The sequence below is a fragment of the Stegastes partitus genome, unplaced genomic scaffold, assembly GCF_000690725.1.
Source record: "Stegastes partitus isolate 25-593 unplaced genomic scaffold, Stegastes_partitus-1.0.2 Scaffold161, whole genome shotgun sequence".
NCBI classification, from domain to species: domain Eukaryota; kingdom Metazoa; phylum Chordata; class Actinopteri; family Pomacentridae; genus Stegastes; species Stegastes partitus.
Window position 1 is genome coordinate 359,416 of NW_007577892.1, and position 25,076 is coordinate 384,491.

The 25,076-nt window shown below is 40.3% G+C and overlaps 1 protein-coding gene across 2 annotated transcripts in view; it reads left to right on the forward strand.

Moving 5' to 3' along the window:
* Positions 1-24,588, forward strand: part of ddhd1b (DDHD domain containing 1b) — a 29,130-nt gene extending 4,542 nt beyond the window's left edge. The window contains exons 2-13 of one of the 2 annotated variants that reach the window (XM_008279509.1): positions 6,466-6,642; positions 7,075-7,203; positions 7,914-8,061; positions 8,173-8,282; positions 9,246-9,352; positions 9,720-9,976; positions 15,665-15,740; positions 16,333-16,482; positions 16,656-16,720; positions 17,412-17,590; positions 19,987-20,244; positions 22,369-24,588. In XM_008279509.1, the coding sequence (XP_008277731.1) occupies positions 6,466-6,642; positions 7,075-7,203; positions 7,914-8,061; positions 8,173-8,282; positions 9,246-9,352; positions 9,720-9,976; positions 15,665-15,740; positions 16,333-16,482; positions 16,656-16,720; positions 17,412-17,590; positions 19,987-20,244; positions 22,369-22,553 (1,841 nt within the window). In that variant the 3' untranslated portion in view covers positions 22,554-24,588. Of the gene's footprint in view, positions 1-6,465; positions 6,643-7,074; positions 7,204-7,913; positions 8,062-8,172; positions 8,283-9,245; positions 9,353-9,719; positions 9,977-15,664; positions 15,741-16,332; positions 16,483-16,655; positions 16,721-17,411; positions 17,664-19,986; positions 20,245-22,368 lie in introns of those variants that run through there. The other variant, XM_008279510.1, reaches the window with a different exon arrangement.
* Positions 24,589-25,076: the final 488 nt, after the last annotated feature.

Here is a 25,076-nt window from a genome sequence, read left to right on the forward strand (position 1 = left end):
AGCTCTATGGCCGGGGTCTGACTCGTGATCTGACAGCACTTTTTTGCCGCTAGTTGCGTACATGAGTTTTTTTGAGCAGATGGTACAGAAGCAAGCAATTTTTTTTGCACCAGCAACCAAAGAGCTTCCTGTCTCTGCTTAACCCTTTCAACACTATAGCTCGCTATACTGGTCTGCCGCTTTCACCCCGTTCAACCCTGCAGCCCGGTGTAGCGGCTCCGGTATATGGTGACTTTCTGTTACATTCATTCTGATTGGCTATCAGTTTCCCACTGATTTCCCCGTATGTGAACAAGCATTCAGTCATGAAATGAACTATCCAAATAGTAATAATAATAGTAATAACAAGAAGAAGAAGAACAATTGCATACAAGGTTCTCTCCAGCGTTATAACAGAGCAACGATCCATTACGCTGCTGCCTAAAAAAATACGCTGCAAATTGGGCCAATACGTTGTTTTCGAGGGTACCTAGCGGGAAAATATTTAACAATAAGCGCTGACGGAGTTTCGCAACCGTTGTCTTCGCTGCTAACGCTGCTATTCACGAGCGTAGTTGCCACTACCCGTTGGCAGCATTCACTAAGACACCACTCCCCCGGGTCGACGATAACATATATATATATATATTTTGTCATATTTCCAGAAAAACTGCAACAATTCCCTGAAAGAACCAAAATGCATGATTGTATTTTGTGACAAAGAAATTTAAGAGTTGAAGGAGTCACGGGAAACACACGACTGTGGACTTGACAGAGTCTACAAGTCTGTAAAAAGCTTTAAGCACACAAAATAGGATTTTTTTCATCCTTTAAGAACCTGCACAGTGCTGGTGCAGAGAAAAAACATCACTGGACAGTTTTCCATTTCAGCAACATCATAAATATATAAATAAATATATATTATGATCAACATGGAAACACTCCTCTCTTCAAGACCACCAAAATCTTTTTATTGAGTCTCAGTAGAAGGTTGTTCTCAAAGTTCTTTAAATGAAGATGTGCCCTTGTGGATCTGAAAATTAGTCCTGCAGTGCTACAAAGCCTCTCGCAGATAGCTGAGGCAGGCAGGGGTGTGTTGAGCTTCGGTGACAAATTGCACACTGCTGAAGGGTGTACTACGAAGTAAGTCTGACATAGCCAGGCTTTCTTTGTGTAAGCCGAATCGACAAAACCGAACGCCCTAGCCAGAGATTATGTGTACCACGAAGGTGGTTTTCAACTGTCTTTATGAACTCAGGCTTTCTGCTTCAGAGTGTGTGTACGTTCACATAAAAAAAACATGTTGAGGTTCATTGGTGATTCTAAATTGTCCATAGGTGTTAATGTCAGTGTGCTTGGTTGTCTGTCTCTAAGTGTAGCCCTGTGATAGACTGTCCAGGATGTCCCCTGCCTTCGCCCTAAGTTGGCTGGGATAGGCTCCAGCCCCTCCCTGACCATAGTGAGGATTAAGCGGTGTGTAGATAGTGGATGGATGGATGGATGGATGGATGGATGGATGGATGGATGGATATATATGACGGTAAAAAGCGCCACAACTGCAAATGGTGCAAGACAGAAATGCTGGTAGAAAACTGTTAAACGTGTTAATATAGAATATTTTACTGATGCAGCCGATTATTTCCAACTGACAGCTGCACGTTAAAGTTAATCTTTAAACTTCATACATTTAAACATGATATTGTATTGAAGTGCATTTAGGTCTGACACTGTCCCATAATGCAGGAAATCACTTGAATTTTTGGCTCAATCAGAGCAAAATTAATGTTATTGATTGTGAATATTCTCTGTAATGAGTACCAGTAGAATAATCCATTTTCTGTGTTCTATCAGCTGCAGTACCAGCAGTGTAAACGGACTTGACAGCAAATCAGAGCTAAACATAAAAACATACTTATGTGATTTCTGCATCACCAATTTAAGATGTCGGGTTCCCATGGCAACGGGACATTTACAGTAGGGCTGGACCCGAACATCCAAATATTCGAATATTCGGACATTGTTGTGGTATATGATATATATTCGCCCACAACCTGCCACCAACCTGCACACCCGTCGCCGCCGATGCCAGCAACAGAACTGTGACCGCCAACCTAAACTGGCATCAGCAGCCCCGTGCTGCCTGTGCAGATCACTCGTTCTCCGTCTCTGTCAACTGTGCGATATTGTATCTACACGGCTTCATTCAGTGATATTAGTAACGCACAGCTCAACATGTTTGCAGATAGAACACATTCCCTCAGCTGAGAATCTGTATCGCTCATAAATAATAGTCAGGAAACAATTTGGTTAAAGGGAGACGCTCTTTCCAGCCGATTTAACTACGAAACGCTGAACATAACCTGCTCCCAACCAGGTTAGCTCCACAGCATACGTTACCATGGAGAGATCTCCAGGTAAAAAGAGAGCCACCTTTGTGATACTGAAAACTCTGGCTTCAAGCTCTACATACCTTGCTAACCCACTAATCACGCTTTGTGGTACAGCCCTCTGGGAAAGATAAAGACATTTGTTCTTGCGTCTTTTGCGTCGTGTCGTCATCCGCGGAGGTTGAAACAAGTAACGAGCCAGTTTTGAGAATGTGAGGAGTAGAATGTACAGATTTTGTGTTCAAATGCAGGGAGTAAAAGTAAAAAGTCATCAGAAAAAATAATACTCAAGTGAAGTACAGATACAGTGAAGTCTTTGTACTGTGTTACTTCCCACCTCTGGGGAAAACAAAGTCATTGACATTTATCAGTCTGGAAAGGGTTCCAAAGCCATTGCTGAAGTTTTGGGACTCCAGCAAACCACAGTGAGAGACATTATCCTCAATAGCGCATTGACATGTCATCCAGGAGGTCACAAAAGAACCCAGATGAACATCAAAAGAACTGTAGGCCTCATGTGCCTCAGTTAAGGTCAGTGTTCTTGATTCCACAATAAGGAAGACACTGTGCAAAAATGGCATCCATGGGGCAACCATTGCAAGGTGTAAACCACTCCTGGCCAAAAGCAACTTAAAGTCTCGCCTGGCATTGCAAAAGAAAATATATAGATGAGCCCCAAGGCTAATGGGATAAGATCCTGTGGACTGATGAGTCAACGGTGGAATTCTTTCTAAGACATGGGTCCTGTTACATCCGGCGTAGAGCTAATGCTACATTTCACAAGAAGAACATCATTCCAACAGTGAAACATGGAGGTGGTAGTGTGATGTGGCAGTAGGAAGTTTTGCTTCAACATGACCAAGGCAACTTGTCATACTTGATGGAGCCATGGATTCTGCTCTCTATCAGAAAATCCTCTTGGAGAATATCCTCCCATCAGTTCACGACCTAAAGCTCAAGCACAAATAGGTTATGCAGCATGACAATGACCCAAAGCACACAAGCAAGTCCATCTCTGAATGGCTCTAAAAAACAAAATTAAGGTTTTCGAGTGGCGAAGTCAAAGCGCGGACTTGAATCCAATTGACATTCTGTGGCAAGACCTTAAAAGGGCAGTTAATGCTCAAAAACCACCTAATTTGGCCAAATTAAGACTATTCTGCAGAGAGGAGTGGGCCAAAAATCTTTCCATGGTGATGTAAAATACTGATCGCAAGCTATCACAAACATTTCACTGCAGTTGTTGCTGCCAAGGACCAGCCAACCAGTTATTAGGTTTTCAGTTCAATTTAGAAAAACTTGTTTTGTCCCCTGGGGCCAATTAAAGAACCCATCACACGATCTACGTGAGGACAGCGAAACCGACGTCCTCATATAGAGTATGTGAGAGGTCCTGGAGGGTCCTGCTCATGTCCTCAGTGTCTGCTGTTCACACAGGCTAGAAAGTGCTCTGAGTGGGAGTCCAATGATTTTAGAGCAGACCTTGTGAGTGTACTGCAGATGGGTTCTGTCTTCAGGCCGATGGAGTGAAACCAGCAGGTTGTAGAGAATGTAATGACACTAAACCCTTGAGTATAGGGGGGCAATTACTTTTCCACGGGGGTTTTCAAATAGTCTACAAAAAATCATCATTTAAAAACTACATTTTGTGTTTTGTGGGTTTTCTCTGTCTAATATTAAATTAATATAAATATTAGTTTGATGATCTTGAACATTTTAGTGAGAGGCATGCAAAAAATAGAAGACATCAGGAAGGGGTAAATACTTTTTCACAGCACTATAAGTAAACTTGTGTGTATGACATTATGTATGTATACCAATTAGCCACAACATTAAAAACATTCAAACCGTTGGTCTTTGCAGACATGTAGATGTTATTTTGATATGTACCACCCACCTATACATCATTCCACACCAAGTGCACTTCCACATGGCAATGGCCCTCCCCAAAGGCAGCATTTTCCCTCAGCTGGACAATGCACCCTGCCACACTGTAAAAATTTATCAAAAAAGGCTTGAGGAACACAAAAAAGTAAAAGTTGTTGACCCAACTGTCAAACTCCCCAAGTTTCAATCCAATTAAGCATCCATGGGATAAGAACAAGCAGGACCCACAGCAGACCCTAAGGACCAGCTGCCAACATTAACATCAATTATTTTTGAAGTCCATACGCTGACAATTCAGAACTGTTTTGGCAGCAAAGGGGTAGTACACAGTATCAGGAAGATGATCTTTTGTTTTGACTAACTGGTGTACATGTAAGAAAAGCATTTAGTTTTGGCTTAGGCACAAGAGAATTGTTTTGCATTGTTGTTTAAATGACTTAAATAATTCCTGTATTGATTGTTACCAATTGACTGATTCATTTAATAATTGTGTCGGCAATAAGTAAAATATTTATTAATGAATGTCCAAGGTAATGTGCTACATAAATTACCCGTAAACTTTTGAGTGTCAGTTCTCTCATTTGATCTGTCCTTGCTTTACAAAATGAACGTAGACATTGAAGTCATTATTGAAATGGTTACCATGCATTTTTTTGGTGATTGACTAATCTATTAATCAAGTAATGGTTTCAGGTGTAAATTGAATGTACAAGAATGCTTATTTCCCATGTACTCGTTTTAATATATTATTTCCTGGAGATAATTCTTGTACACTCACACACACACCTCACGGCAATTCGTTAAATAGTCACGAAATTTAAGCTATTGTTTTGTGTCCTGGGACACAATTTGCTCGACTTTTTTGTGTTCCGCAGCACGAATTTCAAACCAATACAGTTCAATTGGAATTATCTTTCGTGTCTGGGACACATTTTTTCCCTGTCAGACAGCGCATATACTGTGATGTTTTTGTCTTTCTTTTCTTCCAACAATCAGGCATTAACCAATTTTACTGTTATGGCCCATCCAAACTAATTACTATAGAGATCACTATAAAGATATGTGCGCACACACTGACCAATGTTAACATTCTGTAAACACCGGTGCTGAGCCAGTACCGTGTGCTCCACCTGCTATAAGCTCTGTATTCATTAATAGAAAATACAAGAAATATACCCAGGCAGAGAGAAACTGTTCTGAGATCGCTCTGAAAGTAATCCCAACAATATCGTTCATAGACAGAAATATAAAACATAGATATAAACATAAATATCGGTGCTTTTACTTTGTTTGGGCTACATGCTCGTTGTTATTTTCGTTTCTCTGTAAACGAATACAACTCTGAAAAGAAGGATACATGCAGGAAAACGACGACCACAACATATACTGTGATCGCAGCGATAGATCATCTGACTATTGTAACTGAGAGGGCAGCGGTGGGGAATGTATCTGTAGCTTTGTGCAGCTTTTAGCTAGCTCGTCGAGACTGTCTACATTCGCTACTAGCCTAGCTGCTGCTTCTTCTTCTATTGATTTGGCGGTTGGCATCCAACGTTCAGGTGCATTATTGCCACTTACTGTACACACAAAAACATTATGGATCCTATAGGACAGATCTCTTCCAGGTCTATGGCGAGGCTACGCGCTGACATTAACAGGGTTGCCATAGCAAAGAGCGCAAATTTCCCCCAAACACTGCCGGTGTAATAAAAACACACAAAAAATCACAATATGATGTACTCTTTTACACTTATTTCATACTACGCGTATTATACTTTAACAGTAGCACATTTGTCAGTACTTCAATCCGTTTATTTTTGTTTATTAATACAAAAACACAACCCTAGTTGTAAACCCCAAGAGGATTGACATATTTGATGGCGTGTCCAATCATGTTGTATTGTAACGCTACTGGAAGTTGTAGTTCTTTTTTCAAAATAGCCGTTTCTCCTAAATGGAGGGTGAAATATGAAACTTTAGGTGCATTTAGGGGTTTAAATTAAAAAAAACATTGTTGACTAATGAAGATAATTTGGCATTGAGCCAGGGATTTAAAGTCAGTTGGCCTTGTAGAAGTGGTGCAGTGGCTAACAGAAAATGTGATTTGTATCTTGCGTGTGTGTGTGTGTGTGTGTAGATGTGTGTGTGTAGGTGTGTGTGTGTGTGCCAGGAAAAATAAAGTGGTAAATGAATATATTGCTGTGTTCCTCAGAACAAGATCGCATTCCTGTCATGAGAGGTCAGTGGTTCACTGATGGAACATGGCTTCCCCTGGAGGAGGATGAGAGTGACCTTATTGAGCTGGAGCACCTTGCCTGTTTCCGGGGGCAACAGATGAGGGATACCTACGAGATAGAGGCAATGACCACAACAGTGGACAGCAAGGATGGTAAGGAATATAATACAAAGGATGGAAGAAAGCAGAATTAGAAAGATATACATGTGTGTCAAGATAAATGTGTGTGTAGAAGGGATAGTGTGAATGAGAATGAGTATTGAGGTTGCAAGCACTGACTAAGGGATAACTGTGCAAACACCAATGTGTATGTGGTTTGGGTAACTTTGCCATTGAGAGCAAAGCCACAATAAGTGTCAGGTGATGTTGTTTTAGCTTATTCTAGAAGAACCAATTGGAAGCTCAACTGAGAGAGGAGGAGGGACTGAGTGTGTGTACAGTTTGTATCATTACTTCTGTAAATGAACTTCAATGCAGTAGAAATTAACACACACACATTCTGCACACTCTCATGGGGAATGATGAAATAATTATGCAGGATGAAGTGTGTCAGTTGCTCTTAATCACAGTGTGACTGTCTCCCAGCCATCCACAGCCTGAAGCTGAGTAGAAGTCATGTGGACTGGCACAGTGTGGACGAAGTGTACCTATACAGTGATGCTACCACCTCCAAGATCGCACGTACGGTCACTCAGAAACTGGGCTTCTCAAAAGGTATCCAGAAAAACGTACAGAAGAGAATAGCTCTCTTTAGTTCTTTCTGTGTATTCCATTTGTTTGACCTAGGGAATAATGTTGACTTGTTGTTCAACCTTAGTGAAACACAAGTTCAAGAATCAATGAAAGGCTTAAACGTTGCGGATACAAAGAAGTACTGTCAGAATAAAAATGTAGTAACTGAGCTGAAAAACAAATTAAAGGCTTAATTCAATGAACAACACACGTCAGCTCCATGCAATTTCTTTGTACTGGGTTGAGGCAGAAATATCAGAGATGTCTTCAAATGTAAAAATATAACCCAAAGCAATCTGACAAAAAAGCAGACACAAAAATACAAATATGTTATTTTGTAATTTGGGTGAACTGGCCTTTATACAAACAAATCAACCAAACAAACAATTTGTAGTTTACAGGACTGACAAAGATGATCGTTAAGATCTTATGAAACTTTAGATCCAGGGGGCATTTGGAAAACCATTCGTTATAATGGTCTGAAGAGTGGCAATGTTGTTCCATTTCATGATAAGGACACACAAACATATAACTTGATTTGCTTGGTTTTGTCGAGGCACTACGGAAAAAAACTGTATTGTTACTGAAAAAATGTATTGTCGACTTTCATAGTCATTTGCTGGCAATGTCAGAAAACAAAACATAAACACACTGCTGTGGAATGCAAAACGTGCTTTCTCTCATGTTCTCAGCCTCCAGCAGTGGGACACGCCTCCATCGAGGATATGTCGAGGAGGCAGCACCTGAGGATACCCCACCTGAAACCACACACATTGTCTTTGTGGTGCACGGCATTGGCCAGAAGATGGACCAGGGTCGCATCATCAGGAATACCAGCATGTAAGACATTAGGGTGTTTGAAGTGAAAGCTTGGCGTGAACTGAAACTGAACTAAATCTGAATAATTCTAATATTCTAGTAAGTAATTGTTTTCTCTTGGCTGGTGGGCAGGATGAGAGATGCTGCAAGAAAGATGGAAGAGAAGCACTTCTCTGATCGCACCACAGAGCATGTGGAGTTTCTTCCTGTGGAGTGGAGGTCAAAACTGTGTCTGGATGGCGGTATGCTGCACTTCAGCTTCAACTATCCAAAATGAAAGCTGTCTTTATCTGGAAAACTGTCCTGACAATATGCAGGTCAGGTATGCCTTGAAATTAAAAAAAAAAAAAAAAGCAGGATTTGTTGTATTTGTACATTGTAAGTATACACTAATACTTATATACGAATTAGGATCAGAGCTGTGATTATTTTTACTTTTAGAAAAAGCCAGGCAAATTCAAGGCATGGTGACCACTATTACAACTATGTGGCACCAAATATTGCATTTTCAGGGTACATTACTTGATAGCAAAAAACTGGTTCCCATTGGGGGTTTGAATTTGCTCAACAAATATTACAGTTACATTAGTCAATTCAATTTATTATATACAGCCAATTCACAGCATTTGCTGTCTAATGGCACTTAACATAATCAGGTAATCAAGACCTTACAAATTTTAAACAGAGAAACCACCAATCCAAAGTTCCTTTGGATTCCCTTTGAGCAAGCAGTTGACTACAGTCCAAAGGAACTAACCAATCTTTCAGTGGTTCCTGTCAGAACTCTGGCTTATGTCAACTGGAGTTACAATAGTCCAGCCCAGAAGTTACAAATGCATGGACTAGTTTTTCTGTATTACTCTGAGACAGGATGTTCCTGATTTTGACAATATTGCAGAGGTGAAAGAAGGCCATCCTACAGTTGTGGTTGATGTATGAGTTAAAGAACATATTCTGGTCAAAAATAAGGCCAAAGCAATGCCAGTCAGAGCAATTATCTGTTTGGTAGTGTGTTTCTGGCCAAATACCATAACTTCAGTTTTGTATGAATTTAAGAGATGAAAATTACAAGCAATCCCCCCCCCAACACTGTGGAATGCGGAACTCCATAACTAACTCTATTGTGGGAGGAGCAATCATTATAACGTTTGCATTTTAACTTGTGAATAAACTAATCTAAATGTATTTGTACGTTCTTGCTGCAGACACAGTGGACTCCATCACTCCAGACAAAGTGCGAGGTCTTAGAGACATGCTGAACAGCAGTGCCATGGACATCATGTACTATACAAGTCCTCTGTACAGAGATGAGGTGAGCCTGAGTCTGTACTGCACTACAGCTTTTTCTACCTTGGAGAAATGTAACTAGCCTGAGGTTCAGCATTCTGTTGCCCCACTGCTTTGGGCAGTCGCCCTGCTGGCAGTTTCCGACCCTTTGTCCCATTAGTGTGAATCAACTAACTTCAGTCACAACTAAATCCTGGATACACTGATTTGATCCAAAATGCCTGTATAGCACTTAATTATGGTCCACTACCAGACTGTGAAATAATACCTGATTAATTAAGCCTCTTTGATATCAAACTGTTTTCTTTTTCTTATTTTACTGACATTAAAAATAGCAACAGAGACAAATATCTTACACATTTTTTATGTGCTGTTGTTGTGTGTCTGTGTAGATTACTAGGGGTTTAACACTGGAGCTGAATCGACTGTACTCACTCTTCTGCTCGCGAAATCCAGACTTTGAGAAAAATGGGAAGGTGTCCATAGTGTCGCACTCGCTGGGCTGTGTCATCACCTTTGATATCATGACAGGCTGGGACCCCGTGCGTTTTCATCATCAAGAAGCACCAGACCCAGAGAAGACAAAAGTCCGCTGGCCAAGTGATGAGGAGCGCCACCTTCAGGAGCAGCTGAGGCTCACTCACCTCAGGTACTGCACAGATTATTCTTCTGGAACATGTGAAGAGTTTAAATCCACATCTGTTTATGCAAAAAAATTGACCTAGGTACAGCAGAGCTCAGCAATATCTACGATCCTTGAGCATTTTCCCCCTGTATAGGAAAACATACCGGTAATATTCTTTTGTGCATATGCTTCATTATACCTGGATGTGGATGAAAAAAAAATCGGCTTATTCCACCTCAACTCAACAATTTTTTTAAAAAAAAGTTCATACCCAACCATTTAAGATTGTCAGATTTTTTTTTCCGTGCATACATATGTTATTAAGTAAAACATGTAAACTCTGGGTTCCCAGTTAACATGACTTTAAAGTTACGAATTTGTAAAGAAGAGTGGGGTCATATTATGTCTGAAGTGCCATAACTTGAGAAATAATGTCCTAAAATTTTGTACGCAGATTGATATGTACACATGGTCTCCAATGGTGTTGTTTTGATAGAATAATACAAACCAGTTGGTGGAAATTTGGTCAAAAAATGTCAGTGTTTCTTTTGGGAAGGTATGATGAACAAACTGCAATAGTGGTCCCAACTGAAAGAGTCCTATAATGCTGTTACTAGGCTAAAAAAAAAAAAAACATGGTTTTCCAACTAACAGACCATTAAAAAATTTATTATTTAAGGTGGTACCATGAGACATATAATTCCTTTTGTGGTTTTGATTTTATTTTTTAATTCTTTATTAATCAAGGTCTGTTTTAATTCATTATAACCTTGTTAGCAAATAGTTAGTCACATAGCAACACTGTTGGGAAACTTGGTAGCAATAATAAATGGTGTACTGATATCAGCATTAAATCAATGTTTTAAAACAGTTCAACCCCATTTTTTGTGGAAAATGGGTTTTCCAGTTCGCTATGCAATATTGATGCCCATGTTGTTACCGTGTGGATGGATTTCCCTGGATATTCTAAAGGATGCTGATGTCAAACTGTTTGGGTGTATGTTTTGTAAATATCTGTAATTAGGCAAAATGGCTTCAGTAGAGGAATTTAACAAAATGTGACCAGGCATTGTGGTCCATATATGATCAGTGATCATGGTAATTGCCATTTCATGAATTCAGGAACATTTTGTCCATGTTGTTTTATAAAGCTAATTGTACAATTGCCATGATCTTGGGATAAACAGGAAATGTTTCACTTGATATTACATGCATAAAATTAGTTTTTTGAATATGGACATGATTGCTTAGGGTGCCACTTTTTATACATTTTTTTGAAGGACTATTAGTTGGAAAACCATGATTTTTCTTTTAGCTCTGTAACAATAATATATAACTCTTACAGTTGGGACCACTATTGGAGTAGTTTCACTGATCATACCAGCTCAATGATTGTCCTAATATCGGTCATATGCAATGCAATGCAAAAATTTGTCAAAAATGTTTTTATATGCCTCTGACTGACACCAAACTCTACATGTTAAAGCTCCCACACATTGGTGGAAAAATCTGCCTGTTTGGGTGAAAAATAAAGGTTTTATGGTTGGTATAATATGGGAATAGAAAGTAAGATCAACATTTTTTGACCATCATATAACTGGTTATTATTACTAATATTATTATTATTACTATTATTATTATTGTTATTATTATGATTATTATTGTTGCTAAAGCAGAGTGTTACCATTGAAGACCGTATGTACTTATCAATAAACCTGCAAAATTTCAGAATTCTAGCTACATTAGTTTTCAAGTAGTAAGGGCATTTTATGAGATTTTTCACAAATCTGCCAACTAAGTCATTACCAATCAATTTCTTCACCAATATGTTTGTAAAGGTGTGTAATAACATGCCTTAAAATGTTGAAGTTCAACTCCCGTGGGAAACCCTGGAAAAACCTGCTCAAGTTAGGGTGTCAATAAAGGATTGATGAAAAGTCAATTTTATAAAAAAAAATCAGGCCTTCAGTAACTTATGAGGGGTCTAATCAGGTTTTTTTCATGATTCTGAGTTGATTCTTAACATTTATATTTCACCACAAACACTCCATTGTTGAAAAACACCACACTCACTTTTACATTAACATTCACAGTAGCTTTTATTTCACATACTTATATAACACTCAGAGTTATTTCTCATTCACAATGTCAGAAGCTTCAAGAGTCATTGCCTATTTCTTCTTCAGACTCAACAACATCATGACTGCGGTTTCTGAATGTAATGCCTGTACAGACTCCACAGGCCCAGATGCTCATGACCCCATTCTCTTGGCACCTGCACCGCCGGTTGCTACAATCTCTATGACAATTACAGCTCCTCAAGACTCATGGGGTCTAGTGTTGGAACTGGCTCATACCCATGCACACCTAATGTCCATCCATAGTCACTGGGCTTCAGAGACATGCTCTGTAGAAGGATCCAGTCCCAGGTCTGCGGAGTGAATGCTGGCAGCTGCACCCTCTGTTAGAGGTAGAGTCTCTGGTTTGAGAGCATCCATCCATTATCTCACGAGGGTCGCGGGGGGGCTGGAGCCTATCCCAGCTGACTCAGGGTGAAGGCAGGTTCACCTGGACAGGTAACCAGTCTGTCACAGGGCTACACTTAGAGACAGACAACCAAGCACACTCACATTCACACCTACGGACAATTTGGAATCACCAATTAATCTCAGCATGTTTCTGGACTTGTGGGAGGGAGCAGAACACGGAGAGAAATCACGCTGCACAGGGAGAACATGGAGACTCCACGCAGAAAGATCCCGGGTGTCTTCTCAGAGACGCGAACCGGCAACCTTCTAGCTGCAAGGCAACAGTGCTATCCACTGAGCCACCTTGCAGCCCTCCTTGAGAACATGTACCAAATTTCACCCAGTGTAGTATCTGCTCCATGATAAATGTACTGGAAAATCGTACCCTGAATCACTGCCTCCTTGGTGGCTTCTGTGTCAAGGAAGATGTCCATGTACTCATCCATGTCCCCTGCACAAAACATGTGCAGAAACATGTGCAGGGGACGTGGATGAGTACATGGACATCTCCAGCTGCAAGACGAATGGGGTCATGGGCATCTCGGCCTGTGGAATCTGTAAAGGCATTACATGCGGAAACTGCAATCACGATGTTGTTGAGTCTGAAGAGGACATAGACAATGACTCTTGAAGCTTCTGACACTGTGAATAAGAAATAACTGAGTATCATACACTGCTCAAAAAAATAAAGGGAACACTTAAACAACACAATGTAACTCCAAGTCAATCACACTTCCACGAAATCAACCTGTCCAGTTAGGAAGCAACACTGATTGTGAATCACTTTCAACCTGCTGTTGAGCAAATAGAACAGACAACAGGTGGAAATGAGAGGCAGTTAGCAAGACAACCCCTATAAAGGAGTGGTTCTGCAGGTGGTGACAACCGACCATGTCTCTGTTCTCATCCTTTCTGGCTAATGTTTTGGTCACTTTTGCATTTTGTCAGTGCTCTCAGCCCTAGAGGTAGCATGAGGCGCTGTCTACAACCCACAGAAGTTGCTCAGGTAGTGCAGTTCATCCAGGATGGCACACCAATGGGAGCTGTGGCAAGCACTGCCAGAGCCCTGCAGAATGACCTCCAGCAGGCCACCAATATGCATGTTTCTGCTCAGACTGTCAGAAACAGACTCCATGAGGGTGGTATGAGGGCCCCACGTCTACCAGTGGGACTTGTGCTTACAGCTCAACACCGTGCAGGAAGATTGGCATTTGTCAGAGAACACCAAGGTTGGCAGGTTGGCAGATTGGCCATTGGCGCCTTGTGCTCTTCACAGATGTGAGCAGGTTCACACTGAGCACATGTGACAGAGTCTGGAGATGCTGTGGAGAACTTTCTGCTGCCTGCAACATCCTCCAGCATGACCGGTTTGGCAGTGGGTCAGTAATGGTGTGAGGAGGCATTTCTCTGGAGGGTGGCACAGCCCTCCATGAGGTAGCCAGAGGTACCCTGACTGCCATCAAGTACCGGGATGAGATCCTCAGACCCACTGTGAGACTATATGCTGGTACCAGTGGGCCCTGGGTTTCTTCAGATGCATGACAATGCTAGGCCTTATGTGGCTGAAGTGTGTCAGCAGTTCCTGCATGATGAAGGCATTGATGCTATGGACTGGCCTGCCCATTCCCCAGACCTGAATCCAACTGAGCACATCTGGGACATTCTGTCTCGTTGCACCACAGACTGTCCAGGAGTTGACTGATGCTTTAATCCAGGTCTGGGAGGAGATCCCTCAGGAGAACATCCTGCCTCATCAGGAGCATGCCCAGGCATTGTAGGGAGGTCATACAGGCATGTGGAAGCCACACACACTACTGAGCCTCATTCTGACTTGTTTAGAGGAATTTCCACTGAAGCTGGATCAGCATGCAATGTGATTGTCGACTTTTATTTTGAGTATGATTCCAATCCAGACCTCCATGGGATAATAATTTTGATTTACATTGATCATTTTTATGTTAATTTGTTCTCAACACATTCCACTCTGTAATGAATAAAGATTTTCAACTGGAATATTTCATTCATTGAGATCTAGGATGTGTTATTTTAGTGTTCCCTTTATTTTTTTGAGCAGTGTGTAAGTATGTCATATAAAAGCTACTGTGAATGTAAATGTAAGTGTGAATGTAAGGGAGTGTGGCCTTTTTCAACAATGGAGTGTTTGTGGTGAAATATAAATGCTAACAATCATCTCAGAATCATGAAAAAAACGTGATTTGACCCCTCATAAGTTACTTAAGGCCCGATTTTAAAAAATCAATTTTTCGACAATCATTTATCGGTACCCTAACTTTAGCAGGTTTTTTTCATGGTTTCCCACAGGAGTTGAACTTCAACATTTTAAGGCATGTTATTACACACCTTTACAAACATATTGGTGAAGAAATTGTTTGGTAACGATTTAGTTGGCAGATTTTGATATTTTTCCCTTACTCAGGATTATGGCACTTCAAGCATTGCTCCACAGATTGGCACAAAGGAAACAACACAAAAGCCGGCTGCTTCCTGTGCTGCCTCTGTCTTTTGGCGCCTGCCAAGGCCGTTAGCAATCCACGAAGAGCCCAGTGACCTTGCTATATCCTCTAGTATATTTTACAAGTGCAGAAATTCACTGGTGGTGGCCTGTTTACACTGTAGACCTATGATCAATAGATCGTGTTGGCTGTTAGTGGTTTTCACATAACTACAATTAAAATTTGACACTTAAAAGGGGAGTGTTGAGCTGCTGCATCTGTGCACCTTGCCATCTTGTTTGTATTTGTTCTTCCCTCTCTCTTTCAGAGATAGCAGTCTCTCTTCATTCATTTCAGTACTGAGAGGAGAGAGTGGAGTTTGACCCTGACTGACTCGTTCCAGTTCCACCAATGATTATATACAGTTGAAACCAGAAGCAGTAAAAAAATTCTCAAAACAATTCTCTCATTTTTCTGCCGTTTAGCAAATATAAATAATTTTGGTAATCCTAACTGACCTACAACAAGAAAAGTTTAGTCTCATTTAATGTCAGACAGTGAGAAAAAAAAGGGGTTTTGTCTTTTATACAGTTTATGTAAACTTTTGGTTTGAACTGTATATTTCAGCCTCTCTTCTAAATCACACCTACCTACATTACATATATACAAGACTGACAAACATGTAACTAACTTGCATTGAAGTAATTATTGATATCCATTATTATGGCCAGGTTAAGGGACTTGGAGGATCAGTTCCAGGGTCTGCAGACCTCGTCTTGTGTTGCAGTGCCAGCCTTGAAATTTAAGGTAAAGTTTAGATATCACAAGTCACTGCCATTCTTTTCAGCATGTGACTTACAAACTTTTGGATTCAAAATACAACCCCTCTAATTCAACCTGCAAATATTGGAATAAAAGCTACAAACTTTTTGATTCAAAATGCAAACATTGTCCCTGGAGGGATCACAAGCATCTTGGATGAACAGAATGCTGTTTTTGAGGAGTGTCTAGAACAGGTTTCTCCAGACCTGAGCTTGATGTACTCTCAGAGCATGCAGTAATCATGCAGACTTTTCATTTAGGATTTCTACCATCTAAATTGAACTTTTGAATTTATTGTTGCTGGGGTGAGGTGGCTGCTGGAATACATGAAACGAATTTTGATAATAACGTATGACAGATGTTAAAAAAAAGAATTATTAAAACAATTGGCTAGAATGCAACTTCATTTTCAGAAACCTGTTTGATTAAGTACACACTGCTACTATAATAACAGTACAACAACAGTTTTTTGTAACTGACCCCTGAGCAGCTGGGTACAAACTTTAGGATGTGACAGCCTTCCGAGGAGAGTGCCTTGTTTTCTAATGATGAGAGTGCCATGCTCACGGCATTGCAGGTAGAAAATTTCTTCTGCATGGGGTCTCCTCTGGCTGTTTTCTTGGCATTGCGAGGGATTCGGCCTGGAAACAACGGTATGCAGGACCACATCCTACCCACATCTATCTGCAAACGCCTCTTCAACATATTCCATCCAACGGACCCCGTGGTGAGATTCAGTCTCCATAATTCAGCATGTTAGCATGCTGTTCAGAGCATAGCTATCTACTTTTATGATTTTACTCAACAAAATAATACAAACTAAATGACAAATTGTCAGTTGCAATATTAAAAACAGCATTTCTGAGAAATATATAAAGAATTTGTATTTGTTTGTTTCAGGCATACAGATTGGAACCTCTTATCTTAAAGCATTACAGTAACATTGCACCTGTTCAAATTCACTGGTAAGACAAGTCATGTGGTTGTATATGACAGATAAAATGCTTGCAATAGATGATGTGATGAAGTACGTTTTTAGCATTAATCACTTCCCTTTTTATGTGTTATTTTGGTTTATTGGTTAATACAACTTTTTTTTGCACTAAAAAATTTACAACATGAGTAATGGTAAAATACTAAACTTAAAATAATTAGAATTATCATGTTATGATCTGTCTCATATAACCCAACTACAATAGAAACTGTACTGCCCAATTTAATTAAAGAAGAGCTGAAGGAAGAATAAGTACTACATGTTTCAGTCAGGACCTGCAAAGGGGCTCAGTGGTTAGCGCCTTCACCTTGCAGCTAGAAGGTCGCCGGTTCGTGTCCCAGTGAGGACACCCGGAATCTTTCTGTGTGGAGTTTGTATGTTCTCCCCGTGCAGCGTGGGTTCTCTCCAGGCTCTCTGGCTTGCTCCCACAGTCCAAAAACATGTTGAGGTTAATTGGTGATTCTAAATTGTCCGAAGGTGTGAATGTGCTTGGTTGTCTGTCTCTAAGTGTAGCTCTGTGATAGACTGGTTACCTGTCCAGGTGTCCCCTGCCTTCACCCTGAGTCAGCTGGGATAGACTCCAGCTCCCCTAGTGAGGACTAAGCAGTGTATAGATAATGGATGGATCAGTCATCAGAAGTTGATGTGGTTGTGATGTGCAGGTACAACACCACCACCCCAACACCCTATGATCAGATCCGGCCCACACTGCTCAATCCCCCGAAGGAGACCGCATCTGTCTCAGATTCAGAGAGCATCCCTAGCCCCTGCACATCCCCGCCCCAGGCCCGACGGCACTATGGAGAGTCCATCACCAGCTTGGGCAAGGCCAGCATCATGGGTGAGCCCACAGGAAGAGTTATGACTGCACAGAGTGCAATATAAGTACATAAGTGTTTGTGTTGTCATGCTGTACGAAAAGGAAAAAGCCAGAAAAAAAATCTTGATATTTATCTGTGTAAGAAATAGAAAAAGGCAGAAAAAGACCTGCATTGGTCTTCTTCAGATTTTCTTTTCAGCTGAAATTCTGCCCTTTTAGTCACAGTCGACACACATTTGCTGAGAGGAAGAAAAGCTGCTTGCACAATTAACTCCTGATAGAACTTTATCTGCCATTTGAAATTCCTAACATTTTACACTATACAGTCGAAGTCAAGGCATCAAAACCATATAAAGTCGTGAACAAAAGTTTACATACACTTCTAAAGACCATGTAAATTATAGTGGTCTTGAGTTTTTGATGACTCCTATGACGATGAATTTTCTGTGATGGGAAGACAATCATGCATTTTTTTATGCATGATTTTTATAGGTCATCTAGAAATATGACAAAATCTGCTGCATCGAAAATATACATACACCAGTTTTAATGTTTGGTTTAACGTCCCTTGGCCATTTTCACCACAACTAGATGCTTTGACTCTTGACCATTCTGACCAGTTGTCTCTCAGCAGCTGGTGATAGCTTCCATTTCCTTCCTGATTGTGGCAGGGACACAAGTGTACCATTCACTTTATACTTATAAAATTCCTTTTTTTCACATGTGATTTTGGAATCTGTAGCTGCTTTAAAATGGCTTCAAGGGACTTTCCTGACTTGCTCAATTTTTTGCTTTTTCAGATCAGTAGCGTTTGTGGCGGAGCCTAATGAGTGTATTAAATGGGTCCCTTTTAAATTGGATCAGAGGAGTCACCAGTCACCAGTTGTAATCAATTCTATAATTTCATTTAGTGGACTCTTTTATCCAAAGCAACGTACACCTGAGAGCGGATACAACACAAGCAAGGATCTAGTCAGGAGTAAACAATCTAGATAAGTTCAAGTATTCCCAATAATTTGTCGTTTCATTTCCATTGTGCCAGCTCACTTCACAGATGAGTTTCACGTGTTTCTGTGGGTCAGTAACACTGATGAGAGATAACACTGATAACACTGACGTTGATGCCAATAGCAGGCGGTGTGGGAGGTAATCGGATTTGTTTGTTTGTTTGTTTGTTTTCAGTCTGTCAAGTGCAAAGGTGTTCAGTGAAGAGCTGGGTCTTTAGTCTTTTCTTAAAGAGGGAGTCAGCAGAATTAACAGAGTTTGGTCACTTGTTCCACCACCGGGGAACCACAGAGGAGAAGAGTCGAGCTATCGACCTCGGGCCCTGTTGTGGTGATTGTATCAGGCGGTTTTTGTTGGTTGAGCGTAGTGAGCAGGAGGGAGTGTAGACCTGAATGAAAGAGTTCAGGTAGGAGGGAGCTGTTCTCATTGTAGTTTTGTAAGCAAGTGTCAGGGTTTTGAATTTGATGCAGGCAACAACTGGAAGCCAGTGAAGTGATCTGAACAGCAGGGTGACATGTGCTGTTTTTGGCTGGTTGAAATCCAGACATGCTGCATTCTGGATCATCTGCAGAGGTTTGACCGTGGATACAGGGAGGCCTGCCAGTCAGGAGTTGCAGTAGTCAATGCGTGATATTATGAGAGCTTGTACCAGGAGTTGTGCTGCATGTTCAGACAGGAAAGGTCTGATCTTCCTGATGTTGCATAGGGCGAATCAGCACTACAGAGCAACAGAGGCCACATGAGCCTTGAAGGTTAGTTGGTCATCAATCATGACACCCAAGTTGCTGGCAGATTTTGTGGGTTTGAGTTGGGTTGAATCAAGCTCAATGTTGAATGAATGAATGAAAAATACTTTATTTATCCCAGAAGGGAAATTCAATTGATTCACTGTTGCAGAGAGGGACTGGCTGGGATGACAAGAAGCTCAGTCTTACACAGGTTGAGTTGAAGGTGGCGTTTTTTCATCCATGCCGAGCTGTCTGCAAGGCATGATGACATCCGGGCAGAGACCGTGTGGTCGTTCAGGGGGAAGGACAGGAGGAGCTGGGTATCATCAGCATAGCAATGGTATGAGAAACCATGGGCCTGGATTATTGCACCAAGTGAGGTTGTGTAATCACTCACGTGAAGTTGGCCATGCTACTATAAACATTTGAATAACTCAGTTTTGTACAACACCAAAATTAATTTTTCAGGTTGCTGCATATTTTTGACCTAGCACATTTCCGGAAGACCTATAATAATCTATTTAAAAAACATCATGCATGATTGATTTTTGTAACAAATATGCAAAGATTTCGATTATAACATTGTAGAAATGATTGACGTGGTCTTTTAGAGTCTGTTAGACATTATGTATTTACAATATAATAATATATAATTATGTAATGCATTAACATTACTGCCCTTAGGTGCTGCAAGCCTTGGAAAAGGAATTGGTGGAATCTTGTTTTCCCGTTTTTCCCGTTCCGGTGGCCAGGTGGGTGGAGTGGAGGAGGACCCATCAGATTCTGAGGGTGGAGGCTCTGAAGTGGAAAATGTTGCATCAGCAGAGGAAGGAGTAACAGTGACAGAGTGCGAGGAAAAGGTGAAACAAATAGAGGAGGAACACAGGGAGGTGGAGCCTGCCTTGTCCCAGTCCACCTCAGCTGTGATGGACAGCACCTCCTGTAAGTACTGCGCTTTTGGGAGAAATTCTGATATACATATCTGCAACTGGATATCACAGTATAAAAAACAATTATACCAATGTCATGTAATGAGGTTTAATTACATTATCACATGGCCATTTTTTGAGTTCCAGCATCCTCCCTAAGCTTTCATCATATTGTGAAATCATGTAATCCAGATAGGGGCAATTCTGCAAACAGCGAACCTGTTAAGACCTGATTTTACATATGTGCACCTTGGTGTGTGTTTAGACAGATCCTTAGGTCCTAATGGGGTAATATAGAGGCAGATATTTGAGACTGTTTGCAATAAATGAACACTTCAGTCAGACAAAATCAGCATTGTTATGGTCAATATCCTCCCATATTAGGACAAACAATAGGATATACAGTGCATAGTTCTAGTTAGTGATTTTTTATAATAATAAAAATATCATCATGTGTTGAAGTTTATTTTTCATTTTTACAATATAAAAAAAGAAAAGGAAAACACACAATGAAGTACAGTTGAAACCAGAAGTTTACATACACTGTATAAAAAGACCTTTTTTTTCCACTGTCTGATATTAAATCAGACTAAACTTTTCCTGTTTTAGGTCAGTTAGGATTACCAAAATTATTCCTATTTTCAAAATTCCAGAATAATGGGAGAGAGGGGCTGCAAGGTGGCGCAGTTGGTAGCACTGTTGCCTCGCAGCAAGTGCCCCCACCGGTTCAAGTCCCGGTGGGGGCACCGGAATCTTTCTGCGTGGAGTTTGCATGTGCAGCGTGGGTTCTCTCCGGGTTCTCCGGCTTCCTCCCAAACAGTCCAAAAACATGCTGAGGTTAATTGGTGATTCTAAATTGTCCGTAGGTGTGAATGTGAGTGTGCTTGGTTGTCTGTCTCTAAGTGTAGCCCTGTGATAGACTGGCGACCTGTCCAGGGTGTCCCCTGCCTTCGCCCTAAGTCGGCTGGGATAGGCTCCAGCCCCCCTAATGAGGATTAAGCGGTGTATAGATAATGGATGGATGGGAGAGAGCTTTTTCTTTTATCATGTTCTTCAAAGTCAGAAGTTTACATACATTTCCTTAGTATTTGGTAACATTACCTTTAAATTGTATGACTTGGGTCAAATGTTTTGGATATCCTTCCACAAGCTTCTCACAATAGTTTAATGGAGTTTTGGCGTTTTCCTCCTGACAGAACTGGTGTAACTGAGTCAGGTTTATAAGCTGCCTTTGCTCCACACGCCTTTTCAGCTCTGCCCAAAAATTTTCTACAGGATTAAGATCAGGGCTTTGTGATGGCCACTCCAAAATATTACCTTTGTTGTCCTCAAGCCACGTTGTAACTAATTTGGCAGTATGCTTAGGATCATTGTCCATTCGGAAGACCCATTTGCCCCTAAGCTGTAACTTCCTGGCTGATGTCTTGAAATGTTGCTTCAGTATTTCCACATAATTTCTTTAGATTTTCCATGCTGTCACAAAAGGAGGCAGTGAGTTTAAGGTGTGCCTTAAAATACATCCACTGGTGAGCCTCCAGTTAACTCAAATGTTGTCAATTAACCTATCAAAAGCCATGACATCATCATCTGGGCTCTTAAATAGTTTGAAAGCATAGTAATCTTAGTGTATGTAAACTTCTGACTTTGAAGACAGTAATAAAACATTTTCTTAAAAAACTTCTGTCTGTCATTATTCTGCTGTTTAGCAAATAGAAATAATTTTGGTAATCCCAACTGAGCAAAAGTTTGATCTAATTTAATGTCAGACAGTGAGAAAGAAAAAAGGTTATATGTCTTTTTTTTTTTTTTTTTTTTTACAGTGTATGTAAACTTCTGGTTTCAACTGTATGTGTGATTTCAATTTAAAGAGCAGCTTGAGTAAATCTTGTTTTCCAATGGTTGTCTGACCTTTTGATCTGACTAAAAGGTATGCACAGGCTGAAAAATCCCAATTTGTATGACATTATCTGCAGAGTTGATGTCAATATTAGCAGTTCTAATACTCCATGGAAATGGAAAGCACTCCTTGCATGCTGTAAATTGCTTTTTACTTTTCCGACAAGTACGCCAGTCTCAGGGACCTATTGACACTTTCTGCAACTGCATACTAATCAACCTGTTACTTTCTTTGTTCTAGTGGAACTGGACAGACGCATCGACTTTGAGCTGCGGGAGGGCTTGGTGGAAAGTCGCTATTGGTCAGCCGTGACCTCACATACAGCGTATTGGTGCTCTTATGATGTGGCTCTGTTTCTCCTCACCTTCATGTACAGACCACAAGAACCACCTGAATCTGCAGAAGATAATCCAGACATCTCATAACATAAGTGCAAAATTACCATGGAGCTGTCACACCTGGGTTGAATTCATTTTCTGTTCACACCTTTTGAAACTGAAACTGAACAACTAATGGAGAATGAAATTAAATAACGTCATTCTTCATTCTTTGATTTGCATTAATTGTATATCATGCACCTACAAATTTTATCATTTCAATTTGATTTGAATATTTTAATTAGAATTGGCAGTCTTGACTTCCATATGTTGCCATCCTTACAGTGAAATGAAAATGAACTGACTCAGCATAGGCACAAGTACACACAAATCGCATACCTGTTTTTCATGCTATATAAATTCCTCCCACGTTACATACTGTAACATCCATGTGATTTTTACTCCAGACTGTGCCCTGACACTTCCTTCAGTGAGGTGTTTATTCCTAAAACTTGTCTCTGTTCTCTGGAACAGCTGTCAAAGCCTCCCGCTAAGTTTGGCTGTATTAACAATGTCCTGCTTGTGGTTACTAACTCACCACAAAGCTCTGTGCGCCCCTGACTGACTGCACAGAGAAAACCCTACTGCTTGTTCCAGGTCTAATCGTATGCTTGCTAACATGCTAAATTATTTCTCATAATAATTCCTGTAATCATATTACATCCCATTCTAGAGAAGGCTAAAAGGAATTCTTTTTCTATACTGTGCATTAGGCAGACACTGAACCTCAAACTTAAAAGTTGTGAAAAACAGTCAATATCTGAGTTAAATAGAATTAAGTGGTGTTTGAGTCCATATATATGTATATATAATATCCACTTATAATGTGGATATTAACAAATAGTTGCCTTACCTCAACATTGTGTCTACACAGGAGACCTAGCATAAGCAGCACAATAGTGGAGAGAAAAGTAGCTCAAGTGCTCCATTTATGTCTACACTGTATGCGTTTAGACAGTGTTGAAAGTTGGAGAAGGAAAGAACTTGATTTCTTAAGCTAAATTCCATGAGAATTTGCTATAAGACCAATGTGGTATGCCTACTGTACAAGGAGTCAGTTTAAGATGGGTTACGTCAGTATGCCATTATGAACAATTACAATTACAATATGAAAACTTACAATATGCCAGTATGGACAGGAAAGATGATTGCAGCCAAAACAATCTATCTTTTATTTTATTTTATTTTATTTTTTAAATCACTGCGTTTTATTATCATGTTTACATGGACTGAACTGCTGTCTGTCAGGAATGAAAAGCTTAATTGGTGGCCAAATGTTTGTCAGTTGCCAACAGAGTAGTTGTTCTTGTAGCTGTTATAGTTTCTATTCATTGCGAGAGACAGCATGACAATAACTGCACTTGATTTTATATTTTAGTGTCCTTTGTCTTAAAACAACTTACTAAATTGTCAGTCACCAATCATATGTCAGACCAGAGTCAAATTGTGAATACTGACCCAGGCAGGATATCCACAGACAAAAGGCTTTGATTAGAGAAGGACAATGTGTTTTCCATACGAGTGGAGGAACGGGTTGTCCTGATCACAAGGTTGGTAGTCCAATCCCTGGCCCTTCCACATGCTAAAGTGACTATGGGCAAGGTACTGACCTCAAAGTTGCTCCCAATGACAAGCAGGCCCTTGCATGGCAGATCTGTCACCATTGTTGTGTGAATGTATGCGTGAACAGGTGAATGAGAAACACATTGTAAAGCGCTTTGAGTACCACTAATGTAGAAATATACAAGTGCAGACCATTCACACGTATTTCTTGAAGTTTCCATATTTTTAAGGATATAAAGTTGCACTTGAGCCCAGACAAAGCATGATATGTGCCATGGACATTTGGACTTGGATGCAGAAAATATGGAGACATAAGCATGCAGTGAAACATTTAGGACCTACTGGTTCTACAAGCTGTACATTTGAGTTAAATGACAAACTTTAAATTTCTGTTCATTGTTTTGTTGCTATACACATTTGTAGTATTGTTTTTCTGTTATAATTTCCTATACCTGATGTATGTACCTTACTCCTGCAGGTGTAGATAAGTTTTATACCTATAAACATCTGTTGAATCTTTCAAAGAAGATATGTTGTGGCTCCACACAGTGAAGTGGAATTCTGCCAATGACATTATTTCTGACACAGCCCTGCCTCCAAGAATAGTTTGCAAAAATTCAGTTCAGAATCTCTTAAGAAGAGAAGTCCAGTTGCTTTCTACTGAAGCTTATTTAACTTCAAAAACATCTTCCTGTCAATTATTTCCATATGCGGTAGCACCTCTGTTTTAGGGGATGTTCACTGTCTGGTTTTCTAGTGTTTTTTTTTTGTTTTGTTTTTTATAAAAGCACCTTTATTTAAATAATTATTTTGTCTCTTTAAAAAAAAAAAAATCATTGTCTCTTGATTATTTTAAAAGGTGATAATTCCCCCTCTGCTCCAATTTCATCCTGCAATGCCAATGGTTGACCAACAAGACTTGGGTCCTTATACACACGTAGACAAAATTGTTGGTACCCCTCAGTTAATGAAAGAAAAACCCACATTGGTCACAGAAATAACTTGAAT